The following is an 18,591-nucleotide window of genomic DNA, read 5'->3' as shown; positions in this document are numbered from 1 at the left end:
TCAGAAACGGAAGAGATAAAGGAAGTGGAGAAGATTGAAATGACAGTGAGAATAGCTTTTAGAAAATAATGTAAATAGAGAAATCTGCGACAAGGGGTAGGGAGAATAAGCTGCACAGGATTTAGGAGATATGCCTATTGTGATAGAAGGTGGACCTACAGCTGTGTCTTAAAATTTGGAAAGAATTTAATTTCTTTGATATTTTGAGGAAGATTGTCCCACTGTCGAGTTTCTGATACAGACAGTCATTTGGCGAATATGTGATGGTAGAGAGAGTATTTTACTTTGTTCCGAAATAGTATTTTTCCCACTGTTCAGATAGTAGTGTAAGAACTAAAGGTATATAAGAGAGTATAGTGATTGTGAGGACGATAGCGCAAAAATTGGAATGTGATAGTTCAAATGGTTCAAATGGCTCTGAGCACTATGGGACTTAACACCTGAGGTCATCAGTCCTTAGGTTAGTTAGGTTTAAGTACCTAACTAACCTAAGGACACCGCACACAGCCATGCCCGAGGCAGGATTCGAACCTGCGACCGTAGCAGTCGTGCGGTTCCGGACTGAAATGCCTAGAACCGCTCGGCCACCGCGGCCGGCTAATGTGATAGTCTCTACGCTTATTCGCACATAGTTACGGTAGTTGTTCTTCGACTGGAGAGATACGGTCGTTAAAGAGTACGTCGCAAATGTATCGTTCAGAAGCATTCATCGGATATTCCAGCCTGCGTTAGCTGTCATATGAAAGTTCTTAGAGAATAGCAACAACATAGTCAAGTATGGGGAGTAACAGTGTCTCTACTACTTTTTAAGTTCGAAACGTTTTTGTTATATTTTTGTTGTGACTGAAGCGATGCTGTCACTTTCTTGCAGACTGTAGTTACATTTTCAGTCCACTCCAAGGGATGGTTCAGAATTACTTCCAAGTTCTTTGTAGAAGAAGGAAAAGTTATTTCTCTGTCATTTAGTACATTTTGACAACAAATGCATCAGTATAGCAGTGTAGGTACTAACCACAGATACTACTTTGGTGACAGTTGATGTCAGGTGTGACACTATCTCGAAAGTTCACAAAATTAGAGAAACATAAGAAACAGCGTGAGCGAGGCATCAAGATATGCTTGAGCAACACGCCCTGCAGACGCTAATGTACGTTCCAGCTGTCTTAACTTTGTGGCTGCAACGGTATCTGCTTGGTGGATGACGCAGCAAATAACTGGGTACTAACCCATGAACACGGAATGGACAGTGTCTTGAAAAGAGGGTATAAGATGATCATCAACAAAAGCAAAACGAGGATAATGGATTGTAATCGAATTACGTCGGGTGATGCTGAGGGAATTAGATTAGGAAATGAGACACTTAAAGTATTAAAGGAGTTTTGCTATTTGGGAAGCAAAATAACTGATGATGGTCGAAGTAGAGAGGATATAAAATGTAGACTGGCAATGGGAAGGAAGCGTTTCTGAAGAAGAAAAATTTGTTAACATCGAGTATAGATCTAAATGTCAGGAAGTCGTTTCTGAAAGTATTTGTATGGAGTGTAGCCATGTATGGAAGTGAAACATGGACGGTAAATAGTTTGGACAAGAAGAGAATAGAAGCTTTCGAAATGTGGTGCTACAGAAGAATGCTGAAGATTAGATGGGTAGATCACATAACTAATGAGGAGGTATTGAATAGAATTGGGGAGAAGAGGAGCTTGTGGCACAACTTGACTAGAAGAAGGGATCGGTTGGTAGGACATGTTCTGAGACATCGAGGGATCACCAATTTAGTATTGGAGGGCAGCGTGGAGGGTAAAAATCGTAGAGGGAGACAAAGAGATGAATACACTAAGCAGATTCAGAAGGATGTAGGCTGCAGTAGGTACTGGGAGATCAAGAAGCTTGCACAGGATAGAGTAGCATGGAGAGCTGCATCAAACCAGTCTGAGGACTGAAGACCACAACAACAACAAACCATCAACAAGAGGAAAGTGTTAGACTGACTGAGAGTACTAACAATAACGTACAGATGTACGGTGGGTATCATAATTAACAATGGAATTTCACAGAAGCGTAAGTATGCGATAATGGGAGGAAAGTGTTCTAGTAGGCAAACATCAGAAGACAAACCGTTTGCGAGGTAACGGCGGACCACTGAGTTTCATATCACATACTACCCTACTTTACACAAATGTTTTCCAATTAAGTCCCAGCTCACTGGGCTCAAGTTCCGATTATGCCCATAACAAGAAACACACTACTATTCCACGACGTTATATGTTATGATTTGCTCCACATTTGTAAAAGGAACTGTGCGACGTTGCGCAGTCGTTAGGACACTGGACTCGCATTCTGGAGGACGATGGTTCAAACCCGCGTGCGGCCATCCTGATTTCGGTTTACCGTGATTTTCCTAAATCGTTCAAGTCAAATGCCGGGATAGTTCCTTTGATAGGGCATGGCCGATTTCCTCCACATCCTTGACACAATTCGACATTGTGCTCTGTCTCTAATGACCTCAATATTGGAGGGACGTTAAATCGAATCTTCCTTCCTCTCTTCCTTCCTTCCTACGAATTGTTTCAAACAACGCTCGTAAAGCTCGACTAGACTGCACGATTCTCTTCTGTAGTTCTTGAACTGTATCAACTGTATTACTGTACATTTCACTTTCAAGATGATCCCAGAAAGAAAAAAAAAACCAGTAGATTGAGTACAGGTGACCTTGGAAGCCAAGATACAGGCCCTGCTCGACCTATGTGTCTTACACCATACTGAAGTCGTAGATGAATACGCCGATGATGCCCTGTCACACAGGTACCGCATTCCCCAAAATTCCGTAACCAGAACATCCTCCTACAAGAAACCGAAGGTCGTCCGTGAAGTTTTATTGTAAGAATATATGTTCCAAAAGACGATGACCTTCTACTTCTAACGAAATATTCAGTGAGAAACTTGACACGATGACTCATGCGCAGCTTGAGGTTTACGCCTAAACTGAGTCCACTTGGATACGGGTTAACTCAGAAGTTTACAGTTCAAATACGTTTATAGTAAGAAGGACAAAAATAAACACTTAAGACACTCGCGCCTGTAGCCATACTTTTGTAAATGTTTCGCAAACAGCATGTCAATGGGGCCACATCCACGGGTAAGCGTTCGCTAGTATTAAGTATACTTTCGCAGTAACACAACAGAATCACCAAATTGCAAACTAATAATTTTAAGATCGACTTGCTGCAGAATTCTTGTGTATATTCTGGGTTTGAATGTATTACATTTTCTTGAGACACAAAAGCTTCTGTCTATAAATGGGATCGGCTTCAGAAATCACCGCTCACGCAGAACTCAGCTTGCTGTTTTCTCGCACGATGTCCTGCGAACCATATATTATGGGCAACAAGCGGATTCCATATTCCTAGATTTCCCAAAAAGTCTGACGAAGTGGCAAACTGCAGACTTAAGGGAAGTCCGAGCGTACGGAATAGATTGTCACATATACTGTATGTCTCGAACACTTTTAGGCACCAGAATGTATTACATTGTCCTGGAATCCGAGTGTTCATCGGAGACAAAACTAAACCAAGAGTGACTCAGTGAAGCGTGATAGGACCCCTCTCCTTCCCTTCACACATAAACGATCTGACAGACGGGTCGAGCAGCAGTAAGCGACTGTTTGCTGATAATGCTGTGGTGTACGGAACAGGGTGGTCTTAAAGTAGCTGTCGGAGCATACACGATAACTTGCACAGAATTTCTGTTTGGTGTGATGAATGGCAGCTTGTGCTAAATTATAAAAATGTAAGTAAATGCAAGCGAGAAAGAAAACCAATCCTGTGAAGTTCGTTTACAGTGTCATGGGTGTGCTGCTTGGTACCTATTAAATATTAGGCGTAACGTTGCGAACCGGGACGAAATGGATCGAGCGCATACGGAAGGCGAACGGTCGATTTCGGTTTATTGATGATATGGTTCGTAATAAACGTTTCCGCGGCCATTGTCACAGTCAGTAAACAAAAACACCCTGAAGAAGGTCACTTGTAACATTGATCGAACCGTCGGTAGTTTTACATATTGACAATGCGGTCACAAACCCAGAAAAAATTTATTCACAGTGTGGTTCGTATCCAAATGAGACAGCGCTCAAAGCATATATGCGACCCGTCCTTGAATAGCGCTGGAGTTCTTGGAATCCCCTCCAGGTTGGTTTAAAGGAAGAGTTAGAAGCTAGACAGATTACCGGTGAGTTCGATAAACACGAGTGTTAAGAAAAGCTTCGTGAACTCAAACTGGAATCCTCAGAGAGAAGAAGAAAACGTTCTTTTTACGAAACTCTATTCAGAGAGTTTAGATCAGAGGTCGTACGGAAGCATATAGAGGGTCGTTTTTCAGTCGCTCCACTTGCGAGGAAATGAATAGCACTGGTGCAAGATACCCTCCGTCATGTACCGTATGGTGGTTCGTGGAAATATATATATATATATATATATATATATATATATATATATATATATATATAGATAGATTCGCTGTTGGTTATGATACACCCCGGAAAATTGCAGCGCGAATAGAAGAAGGTAGAAGATCTCTTTGATGAAAAAAATGTTCAAATGTGTGTGAAATCTTATGGGACTTAACTGTTAAGGTCATCAGTCCCTAGGCTTACACCTAAATTATCCTAAGGACAAACACACACACCCATGCCCGAGGGAGAACTCGAACCTCCGACGGGACCAACCTCACAGTCCATGACTGCAGCGCCTTAAACCGCTCGGCTAATCCCGAGCTCTCTTTGATGAATGCAAAATTTATCCCACAAATGCCGCTCAAGTTTAGTCGCCGTATAACAGATGCAACACGTAATGAAAAAGCACCGAGAATAGAATTTGAAAATACACGTTGCACACAATGGTTTTTAAAAAGCGTTCGATATAGCTAGAAGGCAGTACTTTGTGACAAGTGCTTTTTGGCACACATTCACATCGCGGACACCCGCGGAAGGACTTAAATGCACGATGTGTCTTGTAGTCAAGTAAAATGAGAAAGAACAGTAGAACAGACTTTCGTAGTCATGGAAAATTGACGTTTCAGTGATGCGCATAATGTTATTGCTTGAGGTTAGACAACTTGGCGGGTACGTGGGAACACTCACATGTGTTCTAACAAGCTTACTATCTGGAAAGGGGAATGGATGTCCCCCCCCCCCCCCCCTCCATATCAGTCTTCACCCGCCGGACGTTTTGCACTATAGAGGCAAAAACATATAGCCTACTTGAGTCGAGCAAGTGATATGGGCATGGGAGTGTTAGTAAACTGTGAGAGATAGAGAACCTGTTAACTAAAAACTCGTCCACAAACGCATTCGTGGCCAGTAATGGACTGACGCATCACCTTCAGCTTCAGCAGGCGGAAAACACTGCGCTACAAGCATGAAGGTAACTCTTACAAACAGTTTATTTGCTTTTGGCCTATGTATTTAAAATCTCACCAGTTATAGTGGCAGACTGAAATCATTTCCAGTGATGTTTATATTCCGCTTCGGTATTTACATGATTTTCCTTACAGTTGTCTCCAGGCGAATCGAATGCACTATTTCTGCGGAGTGCCATTCCTGAAAGTCTGAAGCATATTATTCTGTATAAAGTACCCTGGAATAGACACATCATTCATGACCATCATTGTACTATTCTAATATGTCGTACAGCTGGTCAACTTTGTGACTGAGGTATTATAGTTTGTGAAAACAGTGTGCTGCAGGTTTTTGATTCTTAAACTATGTAACTCCGGTTAACATGCAACCGATAACTCAGCTGCAGTGCGTTATTGCATAGTTTCACCATTAATGATGGAAGTTACTTGAGATAGCCAGAAAGCCCTTTTGTTTTTAGGTGGAAAACTTTGTGTGGATGGATTTCTTAGAAATTTTCTTCTGCTTCCAGTAACCTTGGGAGCTGACTGAATGAAGTTATACGTTCAGATCATTCTGTATAAGAGCTAACTTTCCCTAGAATCTTCTTCGGCCACTGGGAAGAGTATCAGTTTATTTCGTAGGTTTTTGGAACGTTTTGTAAGAAAGAGAAAGTATTGTTTCATCCTATAACTTTGTTTCTACATATAACGACCAGTTGTTCAGAATACATTACTGAATGTCACGACTTTTTTTTCACGTACCTCTAAACTTCTAAGTAGGGATCTAATAATCTGATTTAATTATCTTACTTAGAGCATATTGTGTTACACTGTCAGTGTGAGTCAACTGAACAGATACTTAAATAAGTGTGTGATAGTTTTGTGTAATTGTATTGGTTAATGAAGTTTAATTTTTTTTTGTTCTTATTTTGTTTCAATAAGAATAATCACCCAGTTATTTGTATTTTAAGAAAGTTTGAAAACAAAAAATCACGGAACAAACTTTGTGACAGATGTTTTTCTGTGTGCATGTGAAACAAAACTCATAAAACTGGGCAAATCAGTAAAATGGTACAGCTGTGCGTCATTAAGAAACACTAGGTCAGTTACATCTTTTCGAGAGATACATTTAAATCTAGTTTCCCAGCATTAGACTTCATGACACAACGTTGTTCCCAACTGGGGACATAGCTATCAAAATTATACGACAAACGTTAAAAAATTCGATATATATGGAAACTGAATGTCACGGTATGTATTTCTATAAGGTTATAGTGCAACAACTGCCAAAAATGTCACAAAAGTTCCCAGTTTTAAGGTATTTATTTAGTCGTTTCGCCACACAAAAACGCACATATATATCAGAAATCACAAAACACATAATACAGACAATATAGTGGTGCTGTCGGGCTCTGAGATAATTCATTCAATTTGTATGCAGAAATTCAGGAACACTTACGTTTTGACTGGTGTAATTCATTTGCAACATACTTTTATAGAACACGGGGTAGTTTACGAACAGTTCTCTCAGTATTAACTGTGGTAAGTCCTGACAACATAGATAGGTGTACAGGGTGACAGATGACGGATACAAATTACTTCCGGAAAGTAAGGTTCGATCGGTCGCGAAATGGAAAATTCGCTAAAGCTTTGCGCAGATGTGTTGGGCAGTGTTTCTAGTATCCACGTAGATCGGTTCGCGTCGCTCTTTTCAGTTTTGAGTCAACATTGAGCACGTAAAGATGCGTAGGGAATAGCGTCTCCCGCCAAGCACGTGGGCCCGGTTAGAGATTTCGCCTGTGTCATGCAGCCCACATAACACAACTGTCGAGCAGTTCCTTCTTCACGCCAATTCTCGGCCGCACACTGAAGGGGCAATGAAGACGCTCTTGCAGCGTTCCCGATGAGAAGTGCTTGATCATCCACAATACAGTCCGTAATTGGCTACCCCTGAGTCACATCTGTGCTCACTAGAACGGGTGGCTGCGAAGACAAAATTTTTCCACGGACAACGAGCTGCAGACAAGTGCAGGTAACTGGCCGAAAGCACAGGCGGCTGCTTTCTATGACGAGGATACTGGAAAGTTGATACAACACTACGACAACACCTGAAGTTGAAGCGGCAACTATGTGGAGAAGTAGGTGGAAGGTATACCTAACTGTTGCAAATAAAACGTTTCTGGTTTTCACTGTGGTTTCCATTTCGCGACCGATCGGGACTTACTTTCTGGACAACACTCGTATCTCAGTACCTCCAGGAAGTATTCTCCAGGACCCCTAGATACGAATCTCCAAAATATCTGAGAGGCAGGGGTCCTCTACCTACAACTTACATCGAAACTTGTAAGTCGTGCATTTTCTTACAAAACAGTCGTGGACGAACACTCTTAGTCGAACAGACATTTAACTAGATATAAGTGCTACCTGTTTTGAAACAAATAACCTGACAAAACGATCAGGAAACCTTAAAAACTCGAAACCCAATGTTTTTGTTTCTGGGTCATCAGTCTACTGACTGTTTTGATGACTTCTTCTCCTGTGCCAACCTCTTCCTCTCTAAGTAAGATTGGTACACAATAGTCCTCGTTTATTTGTTGTATATATTCCAATTTGTGTCTCCCCATACAGACTTTGGCCTCCATGGCTCTCTCTAGTACCGGAACCTGTACAGAAAATTGGAATAGAGATCAAGATAAGCATCATTTCCGCCCTTTTAATTGCTCATGAAAACAACACATTGCATTTTGTACTACCATACATCGAGAATTACAGAGGTGGTGGTGGCTCAGATTGCTGTATACGCTGGTACCTCTAATACCAAGTAGCACGTCCTCTTGCATTGATGCATGCCTGTATTCGTCGTGGCATACTATCCGCAAGTTTATCAAGGCACTGTTGGTCCAGAATGTCCCATCCTCGATTCAGCGTAGATCTCTCAGAGTGCTTGGTGGGTCATCTCGTTCATAAACAGCCATTTTCAATCTATCACAGGCATGTTCGATAGGGTTCATGTCTGGAGTACGTGCTGGCCACTCTAGTCGAGTGATGTCGTTATCCTGAAGGAAGTCATTCACAAGTTGTGCACGATGGGGGCGCGAATTGTTGTCCATGAAGACGAATGCCTCGCCAATATGCTGCCGATATGGTTGCACTATCGGTCTGAGGATGCCATTCACGTATCGTACAACCGTTACTGCGCCTTCCCTGACCACTAGCGGCGTACGTCGGCCCCAGGCAATGCCACCCTAAAACAGCAGAGAACCTCCACCTTGCTGCAATCGCTGGACAGTTTGTATAAGGTGTTCAGCCTGGCCGGGTAGCCTCCAAACAAGTCCCCGACAATTGTCTCGTGGAAGGCATATGCTACACTCATCGGTGAAGAGAACGTGATGCCAACACTTAGCGATCCATGCGGCATATGTTGGGCCCATCTATACCGCGCTGCATGGTGTCGTGGTTGCAAAGATAGGCCTCGCCATGGACGTCGGGAGTGAAGCTGCGCATCATGCAACCTATTGCGCACAGTCTGAGTCCTAACACGACGTTTTATGGCAGCAAAAAGAGCATTATTCAACATGGTGGCGCTGTTGTCAGGGTTCATCCGAGCCATAATCCGTAGGTAGTTGTTATCCACTGCAGTAGTAGCCCTTGGGTGGCTTGAGCAATGCATTTCATCGACAGCTCCTGTCTCTCTGTACCTCCTCTATGTCCGAAAAAACTCGCTTTGGTTCACTCGCAAATACGTGGACACTTCTCTTGATGAGAGCCCTTCCTGGCACAAAGTAAAAATGCGGACGCGATCGAGCAGCGGTATTGGCCGTCTAGGCATGGTTGAACTACCTACATTACGAGCGGTGTACCTCCTTCCTGATCGACTGTCGGACCCCCTCCGTCTAATAGTCTAATAGGCGCTGCTCATGCATGGTTGTTTGCAACTCTGAGCGGGTTTAGTGACATATCTGAATAGTCAAACGTACGGCGTCTGTGATACAATATCCACAGGCAACGTCTATCTTCAGGAGTTCTGGGAACTGGGGTCATGCAAAACTTTTTTTATGTGTGTATATCGGTATAAAGGATGTTGAAGATACACTGCTGAAGTCAATGTTTATTTTAGAGGGCCTGTCTACGAAATACAACACGAACGTAGCTACAGAAACGATTTGAATCTCGGCATTCAAAGGGAAAGAGCCAGTAAGGTGTATGATTTTAGTCAGTAGACAGATTCTTGAGCAAGTGCGCCTGGCGACGTGTCCTCTGACATAAATTTTCCTTTTCATTATAGTAACTACGTCATCCTGTCCTTCAATCTCGTATGTGATCTGTACATTTATTTTCATGCTTCTACTAGTTCAACGGGAATTCACCACTGCTCGTTAAAAACCATTAGTTTTTAAGGGTTTAAACCCCAAAATTTCTATGTATCACTGCTGGAAGGCAAAACAGGCAAGACTCGCTCATAAAAATCTTCCGTTTGAGATGCATTAAAATCTTCAGTTTGTAAACTCCAATAAGATAACTGAAAGCGCTATGGACAAGTTTGTTTCTTGTATTTTTTTCTGCACATTAAATGGTTTTCTTTGATTAAATTAAACTGAAGTATCTTTACTGCATAGTTGCTGTTATTTTTTGTGAATATCATCAGAATGTTCATAAGTTTGTACCATTTCAGTGCCCTGCGTAGCCGATTTCTTGTGACGTAACAACAGTTCCAAGGTTTTATATTTGTGCAGAATTGCCCCCAGAAGGTATTCTGTAAACCATTTTGCATGTTGTAACGGTTCGCCTAAGACTAACATTAGTACGTAATATTACTCCTCATTTAAATATCTAACGATAAGAAAGTGCATAAAAGAATACTGCTGAGCGACCAGCTGAAGCTACAAGTGGGGTATCTGTTATGTGTTGATGTCTGTAAAAATATGATCTAGAAAGGTACTTTGTATGACACCATGCAAGAAATATGTAATTACGTTAAGTACCATCAGTCACGCACTCATATTCCTGATTGACTGAAATAAATTATTTGTATTGCTCCAGACCAAACTCTTCCTCCAGTTATTTAGTGAGATGAAGTCATTAAAAAAGATTAAAGATGGGCAGGAAAAATACGGCGCATTGTGTGTTTTGGTGGAAGAATATATAGGAACTATTGTTACAGCGTTTACCCTCCTCATCACTCACAGCTTCGAATCAGCTGATGACAATAAGGAGTTTAATTTACAGTGTGCCAATTTTACTTTGTTGTGGGACAAATAATTATCAACTGTGCATAATACAAGGTGATTAAAAAAGAATACCACAACTTTAGGAATTTAAAACCCTGCAATGACAAAAGGCAGAGCTAAGCACTATCTGTCGGCGAATTAAGGGAGCTATAAAGTTTCATTTAGTTGTACATTTGTTCGCTTGAGGCGCTGTTGACTAGGCGTCAGCGTCAGTTGATGCTAAGATGGCGACCGCTCAACAGAAAGCTTTTTGTGTTATTGAGTACGGCAGAAGTGAATCGACGACAGTTGTTCAGCGTGCATTTCGAACGAAGTATGGTGTTAAACCTCCTGATAGGTGGTGTATTAAACGTTGGTATTAACAGTTTACAGAGAATGGGTGTTTGTGCAAAGGGAAAAGTTCTGGACAGAACACTTCATCACTGGTCTCCAAGAAGCCCTGATCTTACCCCCTGCGATTTTTTCTCATGGGGGTATGTTAAGGATATGGTGTTTCGGCCACCTCTCCCAGCCACCATTGATGATTTGAAACGAGAAATAACAGCAACTATCCAAACTCTTACGCCTGATATGCTACAGAGAGTGTGGAACGAGTTGGAGTATCGGGTTGATATTGCTCGTGTGTCTGGAGGGGGCCATATTGAACATTTCTGAACTTGTTTTTGAGTGAAAAAAAAACCTTTTTAAATACTCTTTGTAATGATGTATAACAGAAGGTTATATTATGTTTCTTTCATTAAATACACATTTTTAAAGTTGTGGTATTCTTTTTGAGTCACCCTGTATATACGCTTTAGAAGTGATAGAATCTCTTAGACATTTAGAACTTTAGGTTCCACATACTGGGAAGAACATTAAAACAGATTCATATCATTTGTAGACAATTGTGCCTTTAAGGTATTTAACACTAGGCCCCCATTCTCACCAGAGCCAAAGACTTCAATAGTGTCAGAAGGACTCAGGATCAGCAGTGTGCCACACTGGCGACTTTCCTGCCAGGTCCTCACTGTCAGTTGACTGATTTTAGGGAGACTTTAGAATTTTAGTGGGTGAATGGAGGCGTGGCGATTTCAACCTCTACTTGCACTTGCGAAGCTGTGGGTGCTGCTCCATTCATCTTGGCCTGGGATGTGGTGTGGTTCAGCTCATCCCTTACAACTTCTGTTGTTATGGTTGGCGCATCTAGCAAAGACAGTATCGCATATCTACATGGATATCTGCGGTTGGGGGGGGGGGGGGGGGGGGGAGTGGGGCAGCCTTCTTGGTAATGTTGGCAGCATGGAGGCTGCGTTTGAACAACATATTGTGATCACAGCACATATCCACCAGACTGCATGTAGGCTTCAATACTGTTGCTAAATGAATATAACTCAACTTTTTGAGTCTATCTAATATACAAATGCACAGTCAGTTTTTATTCAGTTCTGATATTGGAAATTAATATTGTATATCAGTTTGGCCATGTCCATCCACATGTCCTTTACAGCACATGATCCAACAGTATTATAAATGAATATAGCTCCTAACATATATGGTTTGTGTTTGATGTGCCCCATTCTATTACTGCTTAAGAAATCCTACACAGAATATCTTAGACATCTAGACCTGCTATTTTCATGATCCCATACCTGACCCCTTGTGAACTTCTTCATTTACCCATACATCTACCTTATAAAGAGTGTCAATTCAGTGAACATTGTTTAGCTAAAGTCAAAAGGAATTGTTATAGGACAGTCCACTGTATATGATGTTACTGTCTAAGTCATTATCCATTACAACCTATAAATTCATTAAATAAATGTCTTACTGACTGAACTAGGGGAACATATATCTGATGAGTCACGTTAATTAGAACCTAATGTATTTAAACAAAATAACCTATGGGTAAGAGAGATATGATGATAAAAAGTGGTTTAACATTATTATATAAGTGATTACATATGACACAGTGGGCGAAAGACATATTGCTGCTTTTTTAAAGTAATTTGAAGGAAGGTTTCCTACACAGAGGACTGAAGTAAAGAAAATCAGAATTATTACTAAGAGTTCAAGCTGCTGAATGAGATTTTAAATACAAAAATAATTTTGAAATCATAGATAAGTTCCCAATATCACTTAAAATTAAGATTTGAGTCCTAGTGAGTATATTAGACTGAATTAATATGGACACATAATGCATGGAGAAATCCAGATCACCAGGCAGGTAAATAAATGGAAATGAGCGTATGGCATCGTTGGCTGAAATTCCCCTACACAGGGAAGTTCGGTCGCAAAGTGCAAGTCTTATTTCATTCGACGCCACATTGGACGACTTGCAGGCCAGTGATGAGGATGAAAGGATGATGAGGACAACGCAACATCCAGTCCACGACCGAAGAAAATCTCCAACCCGGCTGGGAATCGAACCCGGGCACACTTGCATGGGATGCGAGCACGTTACCACCCAGCTAAGCAGGCAGACACCAGGCAGGTGTTTGAAGGCAACGAAGACAACAGAGCCAACAAACCAATAATTGATTGCTTACTTTGTGGTATTCATAGTTAACATAATACACATATCCACGGTCTTCTAAATGAAAAATGCATACTCAAAACCCTAGAAATGATTGCATGAGTGGCAGTCAGAGATGCATTTGAGATGGGTTAACAGGAGCAGTGAGTATATGACCTCAATGGGACTAGCTGAAGAAGAATACATGGACCAAAGAAGATGAAGGAGTCTGAATGATGAAGATTAAACCCGACTATGGTTTGTGCGGCGAACATAGTAAGTAAGTACTGAGCCAACAAGCATGTATGGTGATTGTAAACGTAACTTTCATAGACATATAATCTATAATGAATACTCAGATGAAGATTTGAGTTTTGAACACTGTAGGTGTCAAGGAAGTTTGACTGTTAGTGGAGATATTAAATTATGTACTGATTTTCAACAGAACTGTAATAAGCATAGGAGAATTATCGAGTATATGACGGAAATTTTAAGTTATGAATACATGTTACATAGGTTATAATATTAGTTACTGTCTGTGGAGAGAGGGAAGTGTGTCACCAGCAAACTTCGTGATGTATCAGGCGCTTGTATTACGAAGAGGCACTGTAGTTACTAGTAAGAAGTGTATTATTTAATGAAAAGGAAAATCTTAAATGCTTAAGGAGCATTTATTGTCCTTTTCTCAAGGTGGTTGTTTCAAGATTCCAGGCTGAGCATATCATGAATCATAGCGAGTGTGAAGAGTCTCAGATGAACGTCATAGAACTGGGAAAAAACTTCTGTTTATTTCATAGCTATAGGGTAAAAAAAGTATTTATTTACAATTTATTTAGTTATAAAGCAGCTTTACCTAGCCATTTATATGTTGTATGATTGAAAAGAATGTAAAAGAATATGAATATTTACTGAATTGTAAGAAGTGTTATGAAGTCTTCTGTTGTTTTTGGCTACTGCTGCAAAAAGTTTTGTTGTATAACAGAATATTTGGCTATGTGCAACAGAACATACGCTTAAATCCAAACAAATTTCGCAAAAGTGCAATTGTGCAACTGTGTAATATATCTAGTAATCACTTTATACGGGTCACATAGTAAATTATTATCAACTAAGATAAATACCGTACTGATATATGAGGCCTCCCCTCCCAGGTGCCAGTAGAGTACCAAAGTACCTTCAGCTGCTATCATCTATCCAGAATCCTCCTCGTTGCAGGTACACGTACAGCTTGTCGCAGTCATGGCGTGCTTGGCGGTGGATACCAGCCGCGCAGCCCGCATCCTGGCGCCGTTCCACTTCCCTGGCGGCAGTCACTTCAACACGCTGGGCCGGCTGGTGCGAGAGTTGGCCGCCAGGGGCCACCACCTGACCGTCGTGAGCCACACCCCACTGGAGGTCGCGCTGACCAACTACACCAACGTCAACATCAGGGGGTCCGCTGCACTTATCACAGACATGTTCAGTTTCGAGCAGCTTTCCTCCTCAATCAAGAAAGACATTGGTCTACTCGATGTGGGCGTCATAAAAGAATTTGTTTCATCCTTATACAGCAAATATCTTAAAAATTGTGACGCCGTATATGAACATCCCGCCGTTAAAGACCTTATTAGAAGCATAAGGTACCTATCAATAATTGATTGCTTACTGTGTGGTATTCATAGTTAACGTAATACGCATATACCAGGTCTTCTGAATGAAAAATGCAGATTCAAAACCCTAGAAATGATTGCATGAGCGGCAGTCAGAAAGCTTTAATTATCGCCTCCAAAACGGCAAATTGTAAGCTTGATGTTCGGTGACTGTGTTAGCCTTCCTCTACAGCAGGCTGTTCCAGCTCGTCGGCTCCGCTGTGAGCTGCGGAGCGCTCCCTGCTCCAGGGAGCCCTGTCGCTCACTGTGACCATTCAAGTGGGCCGGCACGCCGGCACGTGGCACGGCTGGCTGAGGCAGGCGCCAAGGCAAGCGTTTTGATATGCCAGCCGCGTCTTACAAGATCGACAACCTCATACTCTTAGCTGCTAAGGCGTCGTGACATGCTACACCAGGAAATAAATAAGAAACAACTGTTTTACAAGAAATTGCATACTAAATTTATTGGACCTCTGTAGCTTGACATTTTCTTTTCATTAGAAGAGCGGGAATATCAGGCGTCAAAGTGTTCTCATCGTTAATGCGGAGAATGGCCTTCATTGTTGCATCCTGAAGAAACGATCGCTCCTGCTCACAACAATACGTAGATCCAAACATGGACATGATGTGAGCGGCATTGTTGTGAAGCTTGCGAAATGTTTTTTGCTGTAATGAACGATACCATCGTGACAAATCCAATGAGTTGTAGTACCTCTCTTTCAACAAAGTTGAATTTTACAAATCAATTAGCTCCAATTGAAGTGACGGTGATAAGTCATCGGGGGAAACTGAAAAAGGAGTGTTGAACACCTTAAGTTCCATTTCCATACTAGTGAGATCTCGGAATCGTGTTTCAAACGACGTGATGAGCTCCTTTAACTTTGCTTGGTAATCGCCGAAAGTAGTAACTTCAGGTAGTTTTAAAGAAGCAAGACGATTGAAGAACGTTAAATGTCCATTATTTATCTGCCTCTCAAACAAAACGCTTTGATCTGGTCGTGCTTGTCAACGATTAGCTGCCCTTTGCCCTGCAGTGACAGATTAAAATTATTCAGATGCATAGTTATATCAGCTAGGAACGCCAGGTCTGATATCCATTTTATATCTTTCAGACAACGCGTTTCTTCCCCTTTCATTTCGAGAAAAAGGGATATTTCCTCAAGAATGGCAAAGAAAACATCAAGAACTTTTCCCCGACTCAGCCAACGAACTGTACTTTGCTAAGGTATATCCCCATACTCCGCTTCCATATCTTTCAGGAATCCTTTGAATTGGCGATGATTCATACCGTGACGCCGCACAAAATTCACACACTTCACGACATCTTTCATTACGCCACCTAGCTCTGCTGTTTCAGCACACAGTGCCTCTTGGTGAATAAAACAATGAAGAGTCAAAATGTTTTTCCCCGAATTCGTCCCTGAGTTTATTTTTCATACGAGAGGCAAAACCTTGGTGACGCCCGATCATTTGTGGTGCACCGTCTGTCGCTACAGAATGGAGCTTATTGCACGGCAAATTCATATTGTCCACTGATTCACAAACAGCTTCAAAAATGTCACGTCCTGTTGCGGTGGTAGCACATCCAAGAGTTCTTCAGTTATTTGCAGCTCCATGTCGACACCTCGCACAAAGAGTGCAAGTTGAGCACAGTCCGATATGTCGGTGCTTTCGTCAAGTGCTAGCGAAAATGCAACGAAGCTCTCCGCTTTTTTCCTGAGCTGTGTCTCTAAATCCGCTGCCGTGTCCAGCATTCGTCGAGACATTGTTTGCTTCGACAGGCAAACCCCTTCAATTGCCTGCACCTCCATTGGAATTAAACATTCTGCTACTGCTACCATGCACGATTTTACCAGTGGTCCCACCGAAAATGGCTTGCCACTTGTCGCAATGATGTGAGCGACCCTGTAGCTTGCTCGAATTGCAGATTCAGTAGTGTTTTCTCCGCTCTCATTCACCTGAAAACTATAAACGCATTACAGAACACGAACTATGTTGCATGTTTTGATACCCTCCGTATTACGAAATCGTTTTTGAACTTACGTCTCCTGCTATGTCGTTTTTAAGCCTCGCTACCAGTTCTCTGCGTGCAACGCCTTCTACCTGATCGTAGTGCGCTGCGTGAAGACGTGTATAATGTCGTTGTATATTGTACCTTTCGCACAATTAAATACTTTATGACATACAAGACATTGCGGACGCCCATCCCTCTCAATGAATAGAAAGGTATCCTCCAATAGAGGTACAGGGCTCCAGCGGCTAGTCATGGCTGTCATTAAACAAGGATTATTGCGTCAGTTGCGGCTGCATGCGGCCAGGCGGCAGTGAGTTCGCTTTCCCCCTCCACGCGGGCTCCGAGCTGCCGCAGAGCGCTCCGGAGCGCTCCGGCGTCCTGGAGCTCGGTTGGAACAGCCTGCTCTACAGATTCATATCTTAATGCGACTTATTTTTCTAAGCGATTTTAGATGTTCAAGAAAGTTCCACCTCGAAAATCGCCTTGTTGTCGTTCTGAAATTGCATGTCATCGATCCGAGAAAAAGGAATTAGTGACTGAATGCCACGCTAGAACAGTAAGATGGGGAGGGAGGGATGCAAATTGGATAACCCAAAGGAGCAACATATGTGACCGTGTCCCATGCTGAAAACTGATCCATGACTGCCTCGATTGTGATACGCTGGTCTTCGAGAACCATGGCCTATATGTATCTTGAGATTCCCGATTGCTTAAAGAGAGATACTATATACATTTCTTTCTTCATCATTCAAACTTATTGACCTAGGGTCGGGAGACCGGATAGCAAAAATATGGTTCAAATGGCTCTGAGCACTATGGGACTCAACTTCTGAGGTCATTAGTCCCCCAGAACTTAGAACTAGTTAAACCTAACTAACCTAAGGACATCACACACATCCATTCCCGAGGCAGGATTCGAACCTGCGACCGTAGCGGTCTCGCTGTTCCAGACTGAAGCGCCTAGAACCGCACGGCCACTTCGGCCGGCCCGGATAACAACAGATCGATGTATCAGTATATCGAAATCTGTTACAAGACATTTTTAATTTATATAATTTATATCGAGGTGATATTTTGTGGAAATATAATTCCGTATTATTATTATTATTATTATTATTATTATAATCGGGAAATAGTGACGTATTTTCAACGTAAGAACGGTACCTACAGGTTTTTAGCTTTGTAGTTTTTGGAGAAAAATTGACTGCTGTCAGTTGCATATTTTTGTAACCTTTTTACAATTGAAAATGAGGATGGTAGAAATGTTTGAATTGTAATTCTCGAAACCTCTTCTGTTCGCGTTGTCCGTTGTGTGATTATATTAGTGATTCTGCAGTCTGAAGACAAAAAAGAAAGTAAATTTCACACCAAATCACTTCTACTCATAGACGTGATTTAAAGGTAGAAACGTCAACAATTTAATTGTTTTTAAGTTATTTAGAATGTAATTATTGGAACTGATAATTTTTCCATTTATGTTATCTATGTTTTGGATGATTTTGATTATCTACTTTCTTTGTCAATTGTTTCTTGTGATTTTTTATACGTAAAATAATGCCCAAAGAAATTTGGTTTTCCATAATTTCAATAATTTGTATAGCCCACTCTTTTACAGTTTAAAATAGCACAGCAAACATACGTTATGATTTGGATTTAAAAACAAAATTTTTTTCACCCACATTTCGATATATTTCATTCTATTAATAATCGATAGCGATGTTACGTACGCTTAACCGTGTTACATCGAATATCAATATTTATCTTTCGATGTTTATCGAAATTCTGACCACACTTGAAAAGCTGCTCCACCTAACCACTGTGACCTTTGATGGATCA

The 18,591-nt window shown here is 41.5% G+C and overlaps 1 protein-coding gene across 1 annotated transcript in view; it reads left to right on the top strand.

The window, feature by feature from the left end:
• The first annotated feature begins 5,370 nt into the window (after nucleotides 1-5,370).
• The window catches only part of LOC126263565 (UDP-glucosyltransferase 2-like), a 58,619-nt gene continuing 45,398 nt past the window's right edge, over nucleotides 5,371-18,591 (top strand). Inside the window, exons 1-2 of the mRNA XM_049960657.1 lie at nucleotides 5,371-5,420; nucleotides 14,329-14,732. Coding sequence (XP_049816614.1) covers nucleotides 5,415-5,420; nucleotides 14,329-14,732 — 410 coding nt within the window. The 5' untranslated portion in view covers nucleotides 5,371-5,414. The remainder of the gene's footprint in view (nucleotides 5,421-14,328; nucleotides 14,733-18,591) is intronic.

Source organism: Schistocerca nitens, chromosome 6 (genome assembly GCF_023898315.1).
Source record: "Schistocerca nitens isolate TAMUIC-IGC-003100 chromosome 6, iqSchNite1.1, whole genome shotgun sequence".
Classification (NCBI taxonomy): Eukaryota; Metazoa; Arthropoda; class Insecta; order Orthoptera; family Acrididae; genus Schistocerca; species Schistocerca nitens.
Note: the sequence above shows the minus strand (reverse complement) of the source record. Positions and strands in the feature narration are given on the sequence as shown.